Below are 23,211 nucleotides of genomic sequence, written 5' to 3' on the forward strand. Positions count from 1 at the left end.
GAGAAAGATGGGGAAGAAATATGTGATAACGGATTCTTCAGTCTAGCAGAGAAAGATATAACGCAATCCAGTGTCTCAAATGCATACTGGCAATAAGGCATATGTTTTTGTCAGTGAGTGTAATTAACCATTGGAACAATTTACCAAGGATTGTGTGTATTCGCCATCATTAACAATTTTAAAATCAAGTTTTGATGTGCTTTTTAAATGACATTCTCTAGGAAATGTTTTTGAGGGAAGGGGGAAGTTGTTTGGCCTGTGTTATACAGGTGATCAGACTAGATGGTCGCTTCTGGCATTGGAATCTATGAATCTGTAGTTAAGATATGTCAGTAGTAGTAGTGTTTTTCTATTCAGTACTACTATTACTGATATGTTACAAAATAATGTAAAAATAATATCAAAATTAACACAGCATTTGAAATAAAATTGCAGAATCATCCCAAAACAAATATTTTCCAAAATGAATTTTTAAAATATTTTCCCTTGAGGGTGTTTGTTAAAATTGATATGTTTTTCTAAATATTTTGATTTCAACAAATATGGCATTTTCATAAAAAAAATTATTGAAAACATTTCAACCAGCTTTATCCATAACTTGGCGCAACTCCTTCATCTACCTAAGAATCCTGTCCAGAATCCTGAGGGCACAATGGTGGTTTAAAGTCATCTTTGTCAGCTTTCCTCCTCTGGGACAATACCTGTGTGCACCTCACCTCTGCAAAGTGCAGCACACAATCTCATGTTAGTACTTGATATCTGACCAATTTAGATATATTTTTAGGTGCCAAATCTAAGGAACTGTCCCAGATTGAGGAGTTAGTCGAGGAAGATTTGGAACAAATTTGATAAATTAAACAGCAATAACTCACCAGGACCAGATGGTCAGCTATGAAACTGCAGAACTACTAACATATTGTGGTATGTAACCCATCTCTTAAAAATCAGCCTCTGTATCAGATGACTGGAGGGTAGCTAACGTAATGCCTATTTTTTTAAAAAGTTCCAGAAGCAATCCTGGCAATTACAGGTCAGTAAAGCCTAACTTTAGTACCAGGCAAACTGGTTGAAACTATAATAAAGAACAGACTTATCAGACACATAGATGAACACAGTATGTCGGGGAAGAGTCAACACAGCTTTTGTAATGGAAATCATGCCTCACCAATCTACTAGAATTCTTTGAGCGGGTCAACAAGCGCGTGGACAAGAATGATGCAGTCGATATAATGTACTTGGACTTTCACAAAGCCTTTGACAAGGTGCCACACCAAAAGGCTGTTAAGCAAAGTAAGCAGTCATGAGATAAGAGGGAGGGTCCTCCCATGGATCAGTAACTGGTTAAAAGACAGGAAACAAAGGGTAGGAATAAACAGTCAATTTTCACAATGGAAAAAGGTAAATAGTGGGGTCCCGCAATAATCTGTACTAGGACTGCGCTGTTCCACATGTTCATAAATGATCTGGAAAAGGGGGTAAACAATAAGGTGGTAAAATTTGCAGACAATACAAAATTACTCAAGATAGTGAAGTCCAAAGCTGACTGCAAAGAGTCAGGGGCGGCTCTGTTTTTTGCGAATTGCCGCCGAAGCCGCGGGAACGGCGGCGGACCTCCCGCAGGCATGCCACCGAAGGCTGCCTGACTGCCACCCTCACAGCGACCGGCAGGCCGCCCCCTGTGGCTTGCCGCCCCAGCACGCATTTGCTGCGCTGGTGTCTGGAGCCGCCCCTGCAAAGAGTTACAAAGAGATAAAATTCAATGCTGATAACTGCAAAGTAATGCACATTGGAAAACATAATCCCAACTATACATACCAAATCATCAAGTCTAAATTAGTTGTTACTACTCAAGAAAGAGACTTTGGAATTGTCTTGGATAGTTCTCCAAAAACATCTACTAAGTGTGCAATGGCAGTCAAAAAAGCTAACAATGTTAGGAACAATTAGGAAAGGGATAGATAAGGAGATGGAAAATATTATATTGCCACTCTATAAATCCATGGTGCACCCACACTTTGAAATCTGTATGCAGTTCTGGTTGCCCATCTCAAAAAAGATATTAGAATTGGAAAAAGTACAGAGAAGGGCAACATAAATGATTAGGAGTATGGAACAGCTTCCATATGAGGAGAGATTAAAAACTTTTGGGACTTCTCATCTTAGAAAAGAGATTACTAAGAGGGCTATGATAGAGGTCTATAAAATCGTGATGGTGTGGAGAAAGTGAATAAGGAAGTGTTATTTATCCCTTCATACAGGCTGGCTCTAGGTTTTTTGCCACCCCAAGCAAAAAAAAAAAAACTCTGGGAGTGAAACTGCCGAAGTGTCAGGAATGCTGCCCCTAAAATTGTGCCACCCCAAGCACGTGCTTGGTTTGCTGGTGCCTAGAGCCAGCCCTGCCTTCATATTACACCAGGGGTCACCCAATGAAATTAATAGGCAGTAGGTTTAAAACACAAGCAAGCACTTCTTCACCCAACATACAATCAACCTGTGAAACTCATTGCCAGGAGATGTAAAGGCCAAAACTATAATTGGGTTAAAAAAATAATTAGATAAATTCATGGAGGATAGGCCCAACAATGGCTATTAGCCAAGATGGTCATGAATGCAACCTCATGCTCTGGATGTCCTAAACCTCCAACTACCAGAAGCTGGGACCAGGGCCGGCTCCAAGCACCAGCATTCCAAGCAGGTGCTTGGGGCGGCAATCTGCAAGGGGCGGCAGTCCCTGTGTTTTTGCCCCCAAGCAGAGTGCTGAATTGCTGCCGCGGATGGCAGGGGCAGTCCGTGTGCTGTTAGGGCGGCACGCGCGTTTCCATGGTGGCAGCAATTTGGTGGCAGCTTCTGTCTTCCGGCTGAAGACAGAAGCTGCCACTGAATTGATGCCTCCGCGGAAATGCAGATGCCGCCCTAACAGCACACGGACTGCCCCTGCCGTCCGCAGCAATTCAGTGCACTGCTTGTAGAGCTGGCCCTGGCTGGGACTGGATGACAGGGGAAGGATCACTTGATAATTGCTCTGACACGTCTAGCCGTGGTCAGAACACAGGATACTGAGCTAGCAGGGCCATTGGTCTGATCCAGCATGGCCATTCTTATGTTCTTTCAAAAACTGGCATGAGGATCACAGTCTGTACTATACAACAGGCCTATCAAAATCCCATCCATTCTGGGCAGTAAGGACTGTAAACAATCACTAGTGTATCATACTATACACCTTAGTATGTATCACGGTGTCATTTGTCTTCTTTCTTAGGATCACATTTCACACATTCTCACACTATCAATTGAGCCCTGCAAAGCCTAGACATACTTTTTTTGCTGAATCATGGTCTATAAACTAGGAAATGTCCATGTAAAAAATATTTTACCAATGTGGCACTGAATGTTTTCAAAAAGTGAGCAAAACAAACTGGAAAAATAAATGCCATGTTTATAAAGCAGACTCTGACAAACAAAATAAGAGAGAATTACTAAAGCAAAAACACTTTTTTGTAGATGCCTCAGGATGTTGCTGCCTGCCAAACACAGTCAGGTCCCAATTTACAGGTAATTGCGCATAGAGCAAGATTAATGGGTGTACAGATGTTTACAGTGATTCCATTTCCTAAGGCAGCACAAACTGATTATCATTCATTCCAAACCCTACTATCTTAGCACAAAATCACAGCCACTAATAACTATTTTTGTCTGATTGTTTTATGTGAAATAATTTTCAGTAAAAGAAGTCTTGAAACCTCGTACAAGACACTGTCCCAATATATGAATTCTGGATTCTTATGCTACATTATTTTAATTACTTTGGTATTGAAGACCGTTGCTCCATTTTTATGCATTCTAGCTAAGCCATCAGCTCCTAGCCAATTATCTGGTAAAACAGATTTTAAAATAAGATCAGCAATTTCTTATAGGTACATTCCAGTTTATTAGACAGGTTTTGTAAACTCCATATTAATAGATTTTTCTCTTCATGATTCCCTAAACAATATAAGAGTTCTATCAATAAAAACTCGCCGTTCCATGACCTTAGAATTTCAATAGATGCCTACAGCAATCTTTTTCATTTGCAAACATGTTAAATCAGACTTTTAGCACCTTCTCCAGAGCATTAGACTAGTGTAGGTCTTTCTGAACTAGGGATTGGCAAACCCAGTGAAAGTCAACTTTAGATTTAACCCAAAAATGTGGTGAATCCTAACCCTAACTTGAATTCCACCCTGCATTCTAGGACTTGGGATCCCAGAGCCCAGTAATCCTCTGACCCAGCAGGCACAGCATGATGACATTTGCCTCATTACACTATGTTGCTGAATTGGAACTTACGAGAGTTTGGGTTCAGTTCAGGAGGCAAGAATTAAGGTGGGTTCAGATTCCCAGCTGAACCACTTGCTCAGCCTTTTTCTGTGGCGTTAAAAGGCTCTATAGACCAAGATACTGTAGGCATACCATCTTGTGCTGTGATTCCCAAATACAGAGCATTAGGCATGATGATTTTTTTTTCTAGCTGTGAACAATGTTTGGGGTTTGCTGAAAACAGCACTTGAACATTTTTGTCAGTTTCCAGCCACTTTATAAGACAAAGTAGAATCAGTGAGTTAGACGAAGCAAGTCCGTAAAGTTACATTATCCATTGACCTCAATGCAAACTGACAGATGGCTCCTTTTGTATTTTTTTAAAGCGGGCTTCACAAAAGAGACTGAGGCAGCTCCTGTGTAAGGTGACAGCACAGGTAGCTTTGCAGTCACTCAGTCCTTTAGCACAGCAAGCAGCAATAGACTTCAATTGTGATCCAGCAGTCACCATAAATGACAGAAACATCAGCTTGGAATAAGCAGGTCATTTGGGGCATTATACTCTTGCTGTAACACAATTATATACATCATAAGAATACACTTTTCCCTCTTAAGTTCTTAAGTTTCCCTCTCAGTCATTATAACACCTCTTATAACATTTAGATATGTTTATAAGTCCATAGTCAAAATTAATTAATAGTTGAATCAAAGTCCCAACCCAGGAGCCAATTGTTTTAAGAAGGAAGTTTGAAAAAATATCTGCATGGTAATTTTTGAATGCAAGAAAAACAAAACAATCAAAATCTCAGTATTTTTATATTGTTTCTTCAATCTAACAAAAATGTTTTGTTTTTAAGGGGCGGGAAAGGAATAAGCATGTATTTTATGGTCTATTAACCATTTGGAGAAAAAAGAAAACTGATAAATATATTCTATCCAGAAGGATAACTAGTTTGCAATGGCAGTAACTACTTTGGGGGATTTATTTGATGGATTATCAAAGCAACATTGTCTAGTAGCTAGAGAAACATATTGGGAGTCTGGATTCCTGGATTCTATTCCTAGCTCTGCCACTCCCATGCAGTGACCTGTGGTAAATCATTTAGCCTCATTGTGGCTCATTGTGCCCTTCTGTAAAATGGGCATCAAAATATTTGCCTATTTTAAGGAGTCACCAGTCTTTATGGCATGGGGAGTAGAGGGGTAAATAACAGTCTGTATCCAAACTCTGCATGCACTGCATAGTGCTTGCATGATTTTCACTGCAAGATGTGATTACAGCATGTAACTAAGGGCGAATAAAAATAACAAATAGGATATTAATAGCAGTGGCAGTAAAGCCACACGGCAAAGTGACTTTCACCAGCATACAGAAAGCAGCTTGAGTTTCTAACTCCTTACTCTTCCAGTAATGCAAATAATATATATCACTAATTCTATCTGAATGAAATGCAAACATTTCCAGAGAGAAACATGGCATCTACTTTGCAGCAGCAGCAGCACTATTACTACAGTATTTAGGATGGAAGAGGGATTAATATCTGTTTTCTTGCAAAAAGTGCCATGAGATTTTTAATAAATGTAACAGTCAGGTCCTCTGTTTTATTTCACATCTGAAATACAGCATCTCTGATTCTGCACTGTGGCTTCCAACTCTATTCCAAGGCACTGATTTCAGAGCTGCAGAGAATCCCTGAGTGAAGGCGTGCCTGTGTACTATAGTGATTGACACACTGTTGACACAATAATCTAAAACTAGAGTCTAGGATAAATAACCAATGAGAGAAAAGCCTATTGTAATAAGTAAGATATGCAATCTGCTTAAGAGGTCCTGCTTGTGACTGCCAGCTTCCTGGAAAATGTTCAGATTGCCAATAGAGCAACAGGAACTGGTTACAGGACTCAAATATGATACAATAGCTTAATATTGACTAACCCAAAGTGCATGGATTGTGGATCAGGCTGGTGTATGTGCAGAGAGTGAGGTAGGCACAAAGGAGAAAAATGGGTTACAAAGGTGAAATGGCACAAATAAAAGCCTTGTACTGCTTTACAGCCAGGGGAAAAAACATTTTCTGCCTAATAACAGCTGAAGAAATTGGGAGCAGAAATATATTTTTATGATAATTTAACAACTGTCTAAAAAGTCAATTGAAAAAAAATCCACAGGATAGAACCATGCAGTTTCATGTGCCATGAGGGTTCTTTGTCTTGCTCATAAATACTGTCATTCCAATCTGGCATGCCATTCCTGTCTCTAAAACAGGAAACTATAATATTCCTGTTTGTTAGGGACTGATCCATTTAAACTTTGCTTCTCTGGAATATTGACCAGCCTGTCGTGCTATGCAGCCCCCAGCTGTTAAGCAGTCATTCCATTCCCAGGAATAAAGTCTCTGCTTTTGCCCAGCTGAGTTGCCTGAATCACCATAATCGTAATGTCACACAGGACTCCCCTGAACATGTTTAATTAAGAGGTATAGGGCATTTGGTGGGGGAGAGCAATCTGTCAGCCACAAAAGAAAAAAAACAGGAACTGAAAATGGCCCAAAGATTCCACCAAGAATAGCAATTGAGTAAGAAAGTGCACATTTATCTCTCTCTCAGGCTGTGTTGAACTCTATCTTGTGTTGAAGTCCTGAATTGTCCAAAGAAAGTGAAAGGGGGGGAAGTAATTTTAACTTAACAAACATGATATGTAAAATTATTTTTTAAAAAAGCATAGAACAGAGTCACAGAACAATTTGAAGCGAGTTTGCCTAAATTAAAAGAACTGATGATTAAGGGTTTTCAAGGCTCCTAGTGGGATCAGAGTTGTAGCAACAAAGTAAAGTGTAATTAAAACAAGATGAGGTTCATGCCTGGGACAACTGGATACTTTGTTTTGATTGCTCAATTTCACTGGAGTGAGATTGCCAACACTTTTGGAGACATCAGTGAGCTTCATGATCACAACTGTCTCCATCATACACAAGCACATATGCATGTACCATGACACCACTGAGCATTCTTCATCCTTATCCAGAAAGTTGTTCTGACCAGACATGACAACGAGAGAGACCCAGATGACATTATTATCTTTGTGGCTGTGCCCTGAGATGTAAAACTAAGATTCTTGCTGCTTCCCTACCTGACATGTCAATTCCCAACCTCATTTTATTTCTGTGTCTTTTTTTAAATCTTTCTATATTTGCTTTCTTTATTGAATCTGGCTTAACCAGCCAGGTCAAATCTAACCTAGAAACACTTTGCTGTGATCAGTTTGGCATGCTGAAAATAATGCTGTGTGCTGTATCTGTGTTTTTTCCAGTAGCTGCCCTACAAGCCAGAAACAAAAGCTTCGTTTTCCTTTCTTTTGCTATTCTTTACTCCCTCTCCCCTAGGTATGTATTGTAGGAGACAGGATCACACCGTAAAATAGAAATTGAGGACCCAAGATCTACCATGCCACCCAAAATTGACTCTTCTTCTTGACAAAGATATTTGATGCCATTTGAGAGACTGTCACACAGAGTTTCCATTTAAAAGACTCTATAAATGGGGAGAGAGGGACTAAGGGAGACGTAATGATTTATGTGAATTTATTTATTTTTTGTTTTAAATACTTTAACTTTTTTGTGTGTCTAACAAATAGTAAATGAGTGTTTAATTTGGTATAGAACAAGCAAATTTTGTTCCTGTCAGCAAAAACCCTGAACCCCAGATCAGTGCTTGTAGAAACCTGCATGGAACATGGAGGGAGAAGCACAGGTTGCAGGAGGGAAGAAGGTACCAGGTGGTCAGTTTGTATACACATAGCTAGGATGGTATCAGAGGGGTAGCCGTGTTAGTCTGGATCTGTAAAAGCAGCAAGGAGTCCTGTGGCACCTTATAAACTAACAGACGTATTGGAGCATGAGCTTTCGTGGGTGAATACCCACTTCATCGGATGCATGTCAATGAAGTGGGTATTCACCCACAAAAGGTCATGCTCCAATACGTCTGTTAGTCTATAAGGTGCCACAGGACTCTTTGCTGATAGCTGGGATAGTTCTCTTAATAAAATATCCAATTTAGTTTTAGAACCATGGAGTCTTCTCATATATTGACCCAGCATATGGTACAAGGAAACAATGCTAATGTTGTAATAAAAAAGCCTATCTTAAAATTGTAACTTCCTAAAACCCCCATTTTTAATGGGTGCATTTGACTGGGAATGATTCCCAAGTAATGCAGCCCTACAACACATGGGAGCAGCAAATACCTGTTGCCCTCCCTTTTTCCAGTCAGTCCTCCCACCATTAACTCCTCTCTCTTTCTCTCTTTAATAAAAAAAAAAAAGTTGTTTGATTTAACCAAGTCTCATGGTTTCCCACCAGCAGCCATGCAGGTGGGTTACTTCGGTCTAGAGTTGGATTATTTCCTGCTTGCCTAACATTGTAGGTGAGATAAACAAAGGGTCAGAAAGTCAGTCCAGAGAAGTGGAGCACTGAAAGTGGGGTGCTCATTGATGTATGTTCTCCTGGTGCTGGGCTGCTCTAAAAAGCTTCCCACTGCAGAAAAGCCTTTGGGGGGGGGGGGGTTTGAGAGCTGCCACATGACCAATTTACCGTCCAATATATTAGTCAATCACAGAACCAGAATCTACCACTTTCCAAAGCTAATGCGTTTTGGAATGGCACAAATATTTTTTGCTTGGATAAGACCCTAATATGGGTCTTATAAACATTTACAAATAAACCGTTTGTGTTACTTTTTTAATATATGGTGGGAGCTTACTCTAGTTTTCATAAGAGCAAACATACATTATTGCATTCAAGTCAAGGTATTAAGATTGATTGCTTTGAATGTATTTTCAGCATTGGACTTTACTCCTTTAAACAAAACGGTGTGTGGTAATTATTAAGGTTATATTGTCAGCATGTGTAGAGATAACCAGGATCAGGGCCGCCCAGAGGGGGGGGCAAGAGGGCCAATTTGCCCCAGGCCCTGAGCCCCACGGGGGCCCCCACCAGAGTTTTTCGGGGCCCCTGGAGCGGGGTCCCTCACTCACTCCGGGGTGACCGGCAAACTCTTGTGTGGCTGGGCGCAGGAGCTTCTGCCGCTCCCGGTCTTCGCCGGTGGGGGGTCCTTTCGCTCCGGGGCGGAAGGACCCCCCGCTGGCGAATTACCGCCGAAGACGGAGCGGGACCCGCTGCCGAAGTTCAGCCCGGTCTTCGGCGGTAATTCGGCGGCGGGAGGCCCTTCCGTTCCGGGACCCGCCGCCGAAGTGCCCCGAAGACCCGCAGCGGGGCCCCCCTCCGCCGAAGACTGGGCTGCGCTTCGGCGGTGGGTCCCGCTTCGGCAGTAATTCGGCGGCGGGGGGGGCCCCCCTCCGCCGAAGACTGGGCTGCGCTTCGGCGGTGGGTCCCGCTTCGGCAGTAATTCGGCGGCGGGGGGGGCCCCGCGGCGGGTCTTCGGGACACTTTGGCGGCGGGTCCAGGAACGGAAGGGCCCCTCGCTGCCGAAGACCCCGGGGCCCCGGAATCCTCTGGGCGGCCCTGACCAGGATAATGAGCTCAAGATTACTTGATTCAACAAACCTCCTTCAGAGCAGTCAAACTATGAGGAAACTGGTTGGTATTATTTGAACATTGTAATTGACTACTTCAGAAAGAGCTTCCTACTGATAGCTCAGTCTAGGGAATAAAGTTCCATACACTTACTCTAAAAGGTCTAGACCCTCTTTAGTTTGAAGCTTTGTAGCTAGCTAGTCAGTATTTTGTGAGATTTTGTGTATTTTAAATGGAAATGGTTCAAATATTGTGGAGTAACAACCGGTCCATGGCTAAGGTTGCATTCTACTTTCAATTGTAAGCCCAATGTTGCCTCTTCCCCACTAAAAGATGTACAGTTCAATCTCCCAAATCTCTCGGATAAGCCAGGTTATAACTAAAAAGCATTAACACCTTTTTCAATGTGCTATATCTTTAAAACCGATATCTGAAAACCTTTGAGTTGGTGCAAAAATTGTCCACTGGTTACATATACCAAAATTTAAGATGAGAGGATGTAACTATATATTAAAAGTTATTAAGTACCAAGCAAGGAATGTCAGAAGGAATGTTAAAATTCCTGTTATGGTCCTCAGATATGATGATGATATGAATAGCTACAGAGATAGGCTCTTCAGGGGTTCTGATGAGCCGTAGGAAGATTTCACGAGTATGATGAGCTTGCCATCCTGCTTGTTCAGCTAAAGCAGGGGTCCCCAACGCAGTGCCCGCAGGCACCATGGCACCTTATGGGGCGTTTAAGTGCACCCACGTACTGGCCAGCAGACAAGCATCTGCCGAAATGCTGCCGGCAAGCTGCATCATCCAAAGGCGTCACCACCGAAATACCGCCGATTTTCAGCGGTATTTCGGCAGTGACGCCTCTGGATGATGCTGCTTGTCGGTGGCATTTCAGCGGCGACGCCTATTGATGTTGCCGCTTGTTGGCGGAATTTCGGTGGATGCTCGTCCGCCGCCACGGTCCTCCGTGGCTCGTCATCTGGCACTCACCAGATGAAAAAGGTTGGGATCCACTGAGCTAAAGAGTCCCAATATCCCACTGCACACTCCTACAAAGCTTGGGCCAAGTCAGTACCTTCAGCATCTCAATGTTGGATGTTATTATGTATGGAAAGGCTACTTTAGGCACTTTTAGAGATTTCTAAAATGTATTGGTGTCTCTGGCCATTTAAGTGGTGTTCAAGATAGTGCTCTGTCCCTGTTTCTGGTTCAGTCGAAAACCAAGGTATTCTGGGGTTTATTGTTATAGCAGGGGAATGATATGTTGGGAAGCAATGCATACTGGGAAGAGATATATGACAGAGATGTATGATTTTGCCATTTCAGAGAGAATGGAAGGTAATAGGGCAAGCTGTTGGGTCTCTCCAGACAAGGTGCCAGGGGAGCGGGGGAGTTGAAAGAGCTGGAAAAGAGTCTTATAAAAATCAAAGAGTTGGGTAAAGTACCCTGAGGAAAGGTTGGTGGTGTGGGCTAGAAAGCCAGAGTCTTGGTGGGATCATAGAGAAAGACCTTAAAAGATTAGGTGATCCTCTTAGGAAATTCAGTGCTTGTGGTTTTCCACCAAAAGACTGTGAAAAAGCCAAATAGTAAAGGTTGAGTGGGATTCCGTGCATGGAAGGGTGATATTTGTCTTGGTGAAGGACCATTTGTGAGCCCCTGCACCAACAAGTGGAGGTTTAAAGGACTTCTTTTGGACTTTTATTTTGTTGGACAGTTGTTGCTTCAGAAGGGACGGAGTATATTTAGTTAAGCCAGAGATCTAGACTACTCTACAAAGGAAGGGGGAAACTGAGGTCGTAGCTACATTTGTTATTGAAGAGATAAGCCACTGCTACAGTTATTTACCAGTTTCCTCCTGCTTGGTATCCTGTACAGTAGGACTCATGGTACTAAGTCAATGATCGGATGGAATAATTTTTAAAAAATAGTATCATGCTACTTTTAAAATTGTAAAACACATCTAAAATAGTTTTCCATTAAAACATGTGGGATGAACAGAATACATGAGGGGATGATGTGCTATTGTAAAGGTTATACTAGCACTCATGGTTTTGCCTCTTCTGATTAATTTTTGTGGTTAAAACCTAGTTTGGCTCTGTCTACACAGGCAAGGGCAAATAGTATTCTCACATAGCTGGGAGATTTCCATGTTATAATGTTCCCTCAAAGAGAGTCATATTGCCTTTGTAGCTGTCATTCTTCAGATTTATCAGATTTATATTTCCTTTCGTCATGGCGACACCACATTCCCTTACCATTGAAAGCTAATTTCATGTAAATTACCCAGGAGAATTGTGTTGCTTTGTTTCCGATGAAATAGCAACAAAAGTCAACCTTGTGTGGGGCATAAGTCATTCAGAACAGGGACTTCAGTGTTGTGATTTCTTAAACTGCCTTAATTGCACATGCCCGGTTCTTCAGGTTTTAATGTGTTTGCTTCACAGAGACAAAGCACATAGTAATTTATCTTACAGCACCAGCTGAATGTACTTCATTTGTGCTGTATCTCACTGTCTTTGTATTCAGATAAGCCTTATTAGTTCTGAGATATCTAGGTTTGTGCAGATGCTTGAAGCAAACTAAATTAATAAAATTCAGGAGAGTGGTTTTCAAATGAATCTTGAAAGCAAATCAGAATAGGAATCAGGCTCACAAATATGCAGAGACAATTCTGAAAGGATACATTACCTTCTGTTGCTGATTTTCAGATGTATATTGTCCTCTATCTTATTACAGAACATATCAGCATTTCGCAGCTCGAGCATTCTATAAACAGAACATTACACGGTTTGAGGATCTTGTTTTTACAAGCAAGGCTATAAGATTTCTTTAGTGTCAGAATGTCACCCAATGTGATGTGTGTATGGTGGTTTTGTTTTGTGTTGGACAGCTGTGGAAGTGCAGATTTTAACTTGACAGGAAAAGATAATGAAAAACAATTAGAGAAACTTCTGGAAAAAGGGGCATCTGTGAAGATGCACATTAGTATATAAGGGGGAGAGATGAATGTACTGAGTTCATACCCAATGCTGAACAGAGAATATGAACTCTGTGGGGTTTGGTTGTATCAATTATCTGTTGCCTCCTTAATCTATAAGATCTCTTTCTGAATCTGTCAAAACAGTTCATAAAAGAGAACCAGGTAACGTATTTTATTTGGACTTTCACAAAAGTCTTTGTCAAAGTCTGTCACTCAAAATTGTTTTAAAAAAATTGCATAGTCATAGGCTGAGAAACTGACTAAGACGCAAAGCAAAAAAATAGGAATAAATGGTCAGCTTTCATCATGGGAGGTTAGCACCAGGTTACCACAAGGTTTCATGCTAGGACTGGTGTTTAACATTATTAATTATATGAAAAAGGAGGCAAAGGTATGAAAATTGCAGAAGACAAAATTATTCTAGTTAGTCAAGATTAAAGAAAACTGAGAGAAACTTAAGAGGTATGTAACAAAGACACGTGAATAGGCAACATGATGAATGCCGACAAATGCAAGATAAAATACACTGGAAGGAATAATTTGAACTACTCATACTGTTTACTGGGTTCTAAACTAACTAACAAAGGAAAAGACCTGGGTATCATAGGGAACAGCTGAATGAAGACTACTGCTCAACATGGAATGACAGAAAAGCAAACACAGGTTTAAGATGCAGAAAGAACAGGATGGAAAATAAGGTGCTCAATAGGCAAAAGACCCACCCCCATGGAGTGTATTTAGGGCACTCAGCGCCTCTCAAAAAGTGTTCCAGTTTGGCCCACAACTTATCAGTCTTTGTCCATGGCTTTTATTATGCACTTTAGGATGCAAAGTTAGACAGCAAGTCTGTATAATGTGTAGTCATAATAGTATACTTTTAGACCCTGACACAACAAACTGTAATAGTACATACTTAATCCCTGGCCTACCTAAATGTACTGGAGCCAGTGGTGTCATTCACCAACATGATCAGAGGGTTTTATGAAATAAAAAAAAATGCAAACCACTCAAAAAATATTTAAAGTAGCATTTAAAGGTCTCTCACAAACCCATGCATACTGCAGGGTCTCTGTACATTGAAGAGGTCAGCCTCTACTCAGAATGTCCTGCTTTTTGACAGTCAAGATTAAAATCTGGACTGAGCCTCATTCACATGCAAATCTCCCTTGCGCCACACAGATGGGGGAGTCAGTTGCATAGGCAGTGGCATTCTAGCCCTAGTGAATTGCCTAGGCAGCACCAGATTTCACAATTGTGATCCATGCAGAAGAAGGGGAGGGGAGTAGCAGGCTTGGAACCAGGGAGTGGTTGGGGTCCAGGTAGGTCCAGAAGGGCCACATCATCCTCTCACCAGCCATGTGGAAACTATCCAGAAAAGGTAATGCAACCTAAACTTGGATGGCTTTTGTTGTGACAGAATTCTTTTATGGCAGGGGTCTCAAAGTCCCGGCCTGCGGGCCATCTCTGGCCCGAGAACCTCCCCACTTCGGCCCACCGAGGAGAGATGCATGCAGCCACGCTGCTAGCTCTGTCTGCTGCAGGCGCCACCCCCTGCAGTTCCCATTGGCTGGGGGAGAGGAACACAGATACCATCATTAGTTGCCAGGCAGAGTCAGCCATGGAGGCAGCCTCACTTTTGTCCACAATGAATAGAAACAAGTCAAAATACCAAACACAACTATCTGATGCACACCTCGCTGCAATCCTGAAGGATTCAACTGCTCGGTCACTGAGGTCAAACATCAAGAAACTGACAGAACTGAATCATTGTCAGGTGTCTGGCAAACACTAAAAACTCTCTGGCAGGTGAAGACTTGTATAAAGTTGTATGACAGTTTTATTATTTCCAAGAAATTTGAAATAAAAAATACAATATAAACGTTTTCTTTTCTGAACACCATCTTCAGTGACATTATAGGCCCACTGAGAGGATTTGAGGACTGGCACTGGCCCTAAGGTAAATTGAGTTTGAGACCCCTGTTTTATGGGAAGCAACTTACTCAGAGACTTTAAGGCCAGAAGGGACCCTCCTGATCATCTAGTCTGACCTCCTGCACATCGCAGGCCAATGAACCTCACCCATTCCTGTAATAAGCCCATAACCTCTGGCTGAGTTACTGAAGTCCTCAAATTGTGGTTCAGAGACTTCAAGTTACAGAGAATCCACCATTTACTCTAGTTTAAACCCGCAATTGATCCGTGCCTCATGCTGCAAAGAAAGATGAAAAACCCCAGGGTCTCTGCCAATCTGACCTGGGAGAAAATTTCTTCGAATCCCAAATATGGTGATCAGTTAGACCCTGAACATGTAGATGAGACTCACCAGCCAGACACGTAGGGAAGAATTCTCTTTAGTAATTCAGAGCCCTCCCCATCTGGTATCCCATCTCCAGTCATTGGAGATATTTGCTAATAGCAGTCTTCAACTGCCTCCAAGCTACCTGAGCAAACACCCATGCAAGGAAAGGAAGTGGCTTCATTGCTCTGTTGACTAGCCTAAGCTCATCCTTCTATGCAACATTACTGGTTACAGACATTAGTAGTTTATGTAATGTTGTGTATTCAGAATTCATCCTACCTTCTGAATATATTAATAATGCCCAGTTAGTTGTGTGTAACTAGAGAGTCTATGCAGACTTGTTACTAAGCCTGTCTTTGCAGATATGTCACACTGGCTTCTGAAAGATTGTGGATATTTTGGGGCCCTGAAGGAAATGCATTGTTGAAAAATTGGATTGTGTATAATATTTTACTATACGAAGCAAAACTCCAATTTCAAAATTTTCAGCTGCTTCAAAACTATGGAAAAACAACATTAGCAATCAAGTGAAATAAATGGGAGCTTCACATTGAGATTCCAGTTGAAATAATTAGCTGAATTTTTACTGTATCTGGTTAATTAAATCCCCATTCAGCAATTGCACTGAAGTACTAAAAAAACAAACTGCATGAACCCATCCATCTAATTAAATCATGTTCCTAACAGTGTTTAATTCCAAAGAGGTTTACCATTTATTTAATACACCACCATCCAAAACATGATAAGATTACGAGTCAGGATTGGTTATTTTACTTCCAGTGTCAATTATATCATCTAGTCAAAGCATGGACAGGTTAATGACTCTTTCTTTCTGCTTCACAGAACCTGAAGCGTGTGGCAGAGACATGGATGGATGAGTTTGCAGAGTATGTTTACCAGCGGCGGCCCGAGTACAGGCATCTCTCAACAGGAGATATCTCAGCCCAAAAGGAGCTACGAAAGCACCTTAAGTGCAAGGACTTCAAGTGGTTCATGGCTGCAGTGGCATGGGATGTCCCTAAATATTACCCTCCTGTGGAGCCCCCACCTGCTGCCTGGGGGGAGGTAAGGAATACCCAAGATAGACCAAATTTAACAGCATGTTCCATCTTGATTGCAAAGCAATTTGGTATAACACTGAATTTCATATAAATGTACTGGAACTTTTTACATTATAACAAAGCCCTTATGAAATGAGATTTAGCTCCTATTACTAGTGGTGTCATTAAGGGGGCTTGTAGTGACTGGAATGATCTATGAAACTGCCACTAAAGTAAGAAACTGACATGTCTGGTGATATCTATGGCTGTTCCTGGTATAATCCCTTATAATCATCTGTGCACCATGATGTGCATGCACAACAAGGACTGGAGGTTCAGAAAGAACAGACAGTCATTACAGCATATTACAGGATGGTTTTGAGAATCTGATTTTTAACAAGGGAGGCCTGAGGTCATTGTAATTACACATTTTTATATGTGTAATTACAAATTGCATGCATAAATTAGGTATCCGTTAGGTACCTATAGTGTTTTGTCTGGTCAGATTTGCATATGCAAATGTAAATATGCAAAAATGGGTGGGGTTCTTTTCCTAAAAAAATTGACCCATCTTGCCTCCATCTATGATCTGATTGCAAGTTGGCTTTGGTTAGTGGTATCACAGCTGGAATTTAAACAAAAAGGAAATAAGGAGTCATACTCTAATATTATTATCCCGTGCTGGGGTATGTGTCAGCAGGTTGCTGGTGCACTTCTCAGATGCATTCTGCCTTCAGATTTATTCCTCTTATATCAATAGCCTACTAATGCACACTTTGTGGTGACAGGTTGTATTAGAAATAAATCAATACACATAGGCTGTAGGGAAGCATATAATTTGTGTCTTTTTGGAAAAAATTGCACTGACCTTTTACATCTTCTACCTTAAAGGAGAGATGCAAAAGATATTTTTTATTTTTTATTATGATTTATAAAGAAGGGTTGACTTTTTAACATATTTTTCTGTCTTTTTTTTTAATAACTTTAGAGTATCAGTAATGTAAATTCTAGTCTTCCCCGGTTTTGCTAGAGGACTTCTTGAGGCTCTCAGATTATAAGATTTTACACATGAATTGAAGGAATGAAGGTGTTTAAATTGGAACAAAGGTTTTTTCTGAGGATGCCAGGATAGTCTCCAGGAGGAGAGATCCAGCCAGTTTTTGGTCCCTTTCTCTTGAGAACATTTTAAACTAAACCAATTTTTTTTACATCTTGTAGCAGGACTTTAAAAATAACCTTTCAGATTACAGTACCTTGGGCCTTTGCACTCTTATTTTAGCCCCCAACTACAGTACCTCAAAGTACTTCAAGGTGCCAGTGCCTTGACATATGCAAACTCCTGACACAGTCAATTCCCTCATTTTTGTTTTTTCTCATTAACATTTTGTTTCATAAACTTCAGAGGCAACAGAAAATTAACAGAAGTAGTCAGGGAAGACCAAAGATCAGTAACTCCCCCATGTCCCTCCATCAACAGCCACCCTCAGACATGCCTCTGCAACTGCAGGACTTTGAACATGTGATATATACCTACCTTGCCCTATTGTACAATCCTCACTCAATGCACTAGAGAGGAAAAAAGGACCATATCCAGACCTTTGACATTCAGATATTCATGCTTTACACAGAATTATTAATACACATCTTACATGATACACTGTCTGGAGTGGCTCATGACTGTGCATGCCAAGCTCAGGGCAGACTGTCAAAAAACAGGGCAGACACCCCAAACTGGTGGTACGTTCTATCATTAGATTTCGCCAAACTAGTAATTAATGTCAACTCCTGACTCACTATAGCAGTCTTACCATAGAGTTATGGACAGACCCCTTAGGCTCTCTAGCCTAGCTTGCCACCCTGGATTTAGTGATAAATGGTCACTTACATGAAAAATCACAAAATATTCTGGTTGCACCAAGTCCCAGGAGACCAGTCACTTACCCCAGATCTTGGAACTTGAATCTCACACCAAAGACCATGCTGGTAGCCAATTCTAGAGTAAACTAACTAAGGATTTATTAACTAAGAAAAAGAAATGAGAATTATTTATAGTTTACAGCATGCAAATAAGTTTCAGTCTACATTTCAAATGGTGACAGTTATAGTTATCTGTAAATTTTAAATGTCTTTCAGGGCTAACTCTTGCCAAGCAGCATAGGGATCTCTTTGCTTATGTTTAGGAATCTTTGCCCCTCAGAGTCCAGACATGGAAGAAAGACTCAGTTTCTCCTGTCAGGGATTTTTATCCTTTCCGCTCCAGAGTCTAAAGTTATGCATCGGTCTCTCCTTCCTGGAAGGATTTAGGAAAGCAATCAACAAAGTCTCTGTCTTTTGATGCTACACAATACGTCATTTGCCTTCAGCAGGCAATGGACGAGCACTTTACCTTAATCAACGCTTCTTTTCCTGTTTGGTGAGTTACACAGTTACAGAGATTTATACAGGTCTGTCTCATCTTACGCTGGGGTTACATTCCGCGGTCAGTGTGTAAAGCAAAAACCACGTATAGTCAAAATTACATTGAGTGTAATGGCAGGCGGAATCACCCGCACTATAGGAACAGTATTTAAATTGTTGTTTTTCTCTTTTTTTTGTTTTGTTTTTGTTTTTGCCAACCGCGTAAAGCTGAATTTGCACATGTTAAATGCGCGTAAGATGTGACAGACCTGTAGTGCAAACATTCAATATAACTTTATACCATGGGCTGTAGAGATTATAAGTGAGATAAATATGTGCAGCATTCTACCAGCATTTCATAAAATCTAAACACATCTTTATCAACTTAACATCTAATATCTATTTTGATAATACTAACGCACAGTGAGCAAGACTGGTTTCCAACTATGCATTTGTGAGTATTCAGTGAGGGCCTTGGCATGAGCTGGCACATGGTCTGCCAGCATCACAATGATATTAAGGTGTTTTTAAAATGAATCATAGGACTGTATTATATGTATCTATTTTTTCTATTAAAAATACCCCCAGACACCAAAGACTGGAACTAAGACCCAAAGGCTCTCTCATTCCCCTAAAATGTTCCATCTGTAAACTAACCTAAGCTGAAGTTTTTTTTCCTGCTACTCTATATTTTTTAGACTTTCCCATTCCTATAAAGTTTTAATTAATTCATCAGCGCTTTTAGAGACTTTAAGCAAACTTAAAGGCCAATGGCTGTTATCATTAGAAATTGAAAGGAGGAAAACAGACTGCTCCTTATTACTTTAGAAGAATCGAGCAGCCAGAAAAACCTCACTGGATGTGCACATCAAGAATCTCTTTTATGGGACATCTGTCCCAAGATGGACAGTCATTCACTGCCTTCTCCCCTTGCACTTGGAAAGTATTTACATCTGTTTCCCTTGCCAGTGTGAGACAGGGTAAACAATTAAGTCCTCAGACAATCTCTGGCTCCAACATCTTAATACCTAACTAGTGAATGCTGTGTGCAGCCTTCTTTTTGCAACTTCTGCCTTCTTTTTGCAAACACATCTGCTGAGAATTTGACTGGTAAATGTCTTGGCAAACTCTATTCATGACAGAAAAGAAGTAAATTAAATCAACTCCTTATCACTCTTGATGTTGCCTGATCTTTGGGAATTAATTGTGCCACTGTTCTATGTATGTGCTCCATCTGGTATTGTGCTCTGAAATGCATGCAAAATGGCAGTTATATAATGGATGTGGCAGAGACTTAGTATATACTGAGTATATTACTATTAGTTTTGTATCTGGGCAGGAGGATAACACCATTTTTACTGCTACCATGGTAAAAATGCAAATTAAAAGAGCTTAGTTTGATCCTTGTGATTATGTCCTGGATTGCCAAGTATGTGCTACCAGTTGAAGTGTATGTCTACTATCCATTAAATGAGGCATAAACACTCCTTTTTCTTAAAAGAAATTTAATTTCACGCAGTGTTGGTACTTGAAGTCTTGTCCAGTGAAGTAAAAAATGGTGCTGGGGTGGGTGAGATTTGTCATGAGAATGATTTTATAGTTTTAAAACTTAGATTCAAAGTACTTATGGCCCAATGTGTATTTACAATCATTTCAAACTTTTAATGTTGTCTGTGCGAATGTATTTTTTAACGCTAATATTACAGACCGGTAAGTCTAATGTCAGTACCGGGCAAATTAGTTGAAACAATAGTAAAGAATAAAATTGTCAGACACATAAAAGAACATAAGTTATTGGGCAAAAATCAACATGGTTTCTGTAAAGGGAAATAATGTCTTACTAATCTATTAGAGTTCTTTGAAGGGACCAACAAACATGTGGACAAGGGGGATCCAGTGGACATAGTGTACTTAGATTTCCAGAAAGCCTTTGACAAGGCCCCTCACAAAGGCTCTTACATAAATTAAGTTGTCATGGGATAAGAGGGAAGACCCTTTCCTGGATTGAGAGCTGGTTAAAAGACAGGGAACAAAGGTTAGGAATAAACAGTAAATTTTCAGAATGGAGAGGGGGTAATTAGTGGTGTTCTCCAAGGGTCAGTCCTAGGACCAATCCTATTCAATTTATTCATAAATGATCTGTAGAAAGGGGTAAACAGTGAGGTGGCAAAGTTTGCAGATGATACTAAACTGCTCAAGATAGTTAAGACCAAAGCAGACTGTGAAGATCTTCAAAAAGATCTCATAAAACTAAGTCATTGGGCAAGAAAATGGCAAATTAAATTTAATGTGGATAAATGTAAAGTAATGCACATTGGAAAAAATAACCCCAACTATACATACAATATGATGGGGGCTAATTTAGCTACAACTAATGAGGAAAGAGATCTTGGAGTCATCGTGGATAGTTCTCTGAAGACGTCCACACAGTGTGCAGTGGCAGTCAAAAACGCAAACAGGATGTTTGGAATCATTTAAAAGGGATAGAGAATAAGACGGAGAATATCTTATTGCCCTTATAAAAATCCATGGTATGCCCACATCTTGAATATTGCATACTGATGTGGTCTTCTCATCTCAATAAAGATATACTGGCATTAGAAAAGGTTCAGAGAAGGGCAACTAAAATGATTAGGGGTTTGGAACAGGTCCCATATGAGGAGAGATTAAAGAGGCTAGGACTTTTCAGCTTGGAAAAGAGGAGACTAAGGAGGGATATGATAGAGGTATATAAAATCATGAGTGGTGTGGAGAAAGTGAATAAGGAAAAGTTATTTACTTGTTCGCATAATATAAGAACTAGGGGCCACCAAATAAAATTAATGGGCAGCAGGTTTAAAACAAATAAAAAGAAGTTGTTCTTCACACAGCGCACAGTTAACCTGTGGAACTCCTTGCCTGAGGAGGTTGTGAAGGCTAGAACTATAACAGGGTTTAAAAGAGAACTAGATACATTCATGGAGGTTAAGTCCATTAATGGCTATTAGCCAGGATGGGTAAGAAATGGTGCCCCTAGCCTCTGTTTGTCAGAGGGTGGAGATGGATGGCAGGAGAGAGATCACTTAATCATTACCTGTTAGGTTCACTCCCTCTGGGACACCTGGCATTGGTCACTGTCAGAAGACAGGATATTGGTCTGAATGGACCTTTGGTCTGTCCCAGTATGGCCATTCTTATGTTCTTATGTAAAATGGTGATGGTGAGTAAATTTGTTCTGGGCTTTATGGGTCCTGCTTTCAAGACCAAGACAATCATCCCTTTTCCTGATTCCAAACTTAAATGTTAAGGTTTGGCTCTGTTCTGCTATAGGGCTTATTTAATATTCAGTAAGTCTGTCTGAGATTGCGCTCATGCTAAGTCGTGAGGCCTGAACCCACTCCTTTCTGGCCCCCATTGAGAATTCATTGATTTGATAGAACCACTTTACAACAGTGATGGGAAATCCCAGAAGTGAAACACTCTGAAATTAAACCAAATAGCCTATATGAAAAAGCATCAAAGTTTTAGGACTGACTACCTCTCTTCTCTCTGAAAGAGAGACAGATGTCTTTTTAGAAGTGTCTGCTTCATATCCTTAATGACTTTGAGTCAATCTCAGTCCATCAGTTTGTCATATTTATGTTGTACAAAAGCAATATAACATTCACCCAGCCCCATATTGCATACTGCACAGTTTCTGCACCACTCAAATTCTCTCATCAAGGTTAGTGTCAACCTGTGATCCACAGTCCCCTGCTTTCTCGGTGTTTCATTCAGGCTGTGCTTGACTTCTTTTAACCTGGCCTTTTCCTTTTTTATGTTTCACACAAAGAACAGGACCTTTTAAGTTACTGCATATCAGTTAATATGAAAGGAGGCTCATTGCTTGGCATCCAGTCTGTAGATTCTGATGTCTGAAAGATTATCTAAGAACATGTTGTGCTCTCACACTAATAAGTGTAGTAAAGCCAGTTTAAGTACTTCTTACTTAAAAGGCAGAGGGTGAACAGGGGCATTCCCATTTTTGCACCCATGTGAATGCTGTTAATGTTCTCTAGGAGAGACCGCCACAATGGTATTCAGGGCACTAAACCACATTGTGTGAAAAGCATTCTGTAAATTGGTAGCAATTGGAAGCCTCTTATGATGCTGTATTGAATTGCCGTGACCCCGACAACAGAGTCAGGGCACCATCTTTGCTATTCAAGGGCAATATATCATTTGAACAGATTATTAAATTGAGCAGTAGTTCTGACACGATTTGCCATTCATTTCATGTACCGGAGATAACTTGAACAGCTCATTTTAGAACTCTGTTTCAGTCATTTCCTGAATCCCAGACATGCATTTGCAGTTATTAAATGTCATTAGACTGGTATTATTCCATACTACCACATAAAGTTGTTTTTAGATTAAGGTTACACATTCAGAAGAGCACTGATATTTATTTTGCAGTAGATGTTTTCATGACCTTCAGTGCACAAAACTGAGATTCAATTTGCCTTAGAGACTGCCTCTCCCTTTCTGACTCACCACACCACTTGCCTTCATCAGGAACACTTAAGCATTCTGGGCGAAATCATGGCTCCACTGAAGTCCCTGGGAGCTTTGCCATTGACTTCAGTGAAGCCAGGATTTCACTCTGTCTCAATGAAACTCAGGAGAGCTGAAAGCTAAGCATTGCTT

General features: G+C 40.7%; 1 protein-coding gene across 10 annotated transcripts in view; it reads left to right on the forward strand.

Annotated features, from left to right (window-relative positions):
- GALNTL6 (polypeptide N-acetylgalactosaminyltransferase like 6) overlaps nt 1-23,211 on the forward strand; it is a 542,002-nt gene that overhangs the window by 490,084 nt on the left and 28,707 nt on the right. For all 10 annotated transcript variants that reach the window (XM_045018344.1, XM_045018346.1, XM_045018343.1 and 7 more), the window contains one exon: nt 15,953-16,174. In XM_045018344.1, the coding sequence (XP_044874279.1) occupies nt 15,953-16,174 (222 nt within the window). The remainder of the gene's footprint in view (nt 1-15,952; nt 16,175-23,211) is intronic.

The sequence above is a fragment of the Mauremys mutica genome, chromosome 5 (assembly GCF_020497125.1).
Source record: "Mauremys mutica isolate MM-2020 ecotype Southern chromosome 5, ASM2049712v1, whole genome shotgun sequence".
In the NCBI taxonomy this organism is placed as follows: domain Eukaryota; kingdom Metazoa; phylum Chordata; order Testudines; family Geoemydidae; genus Mauremys; species Mauremys mutica.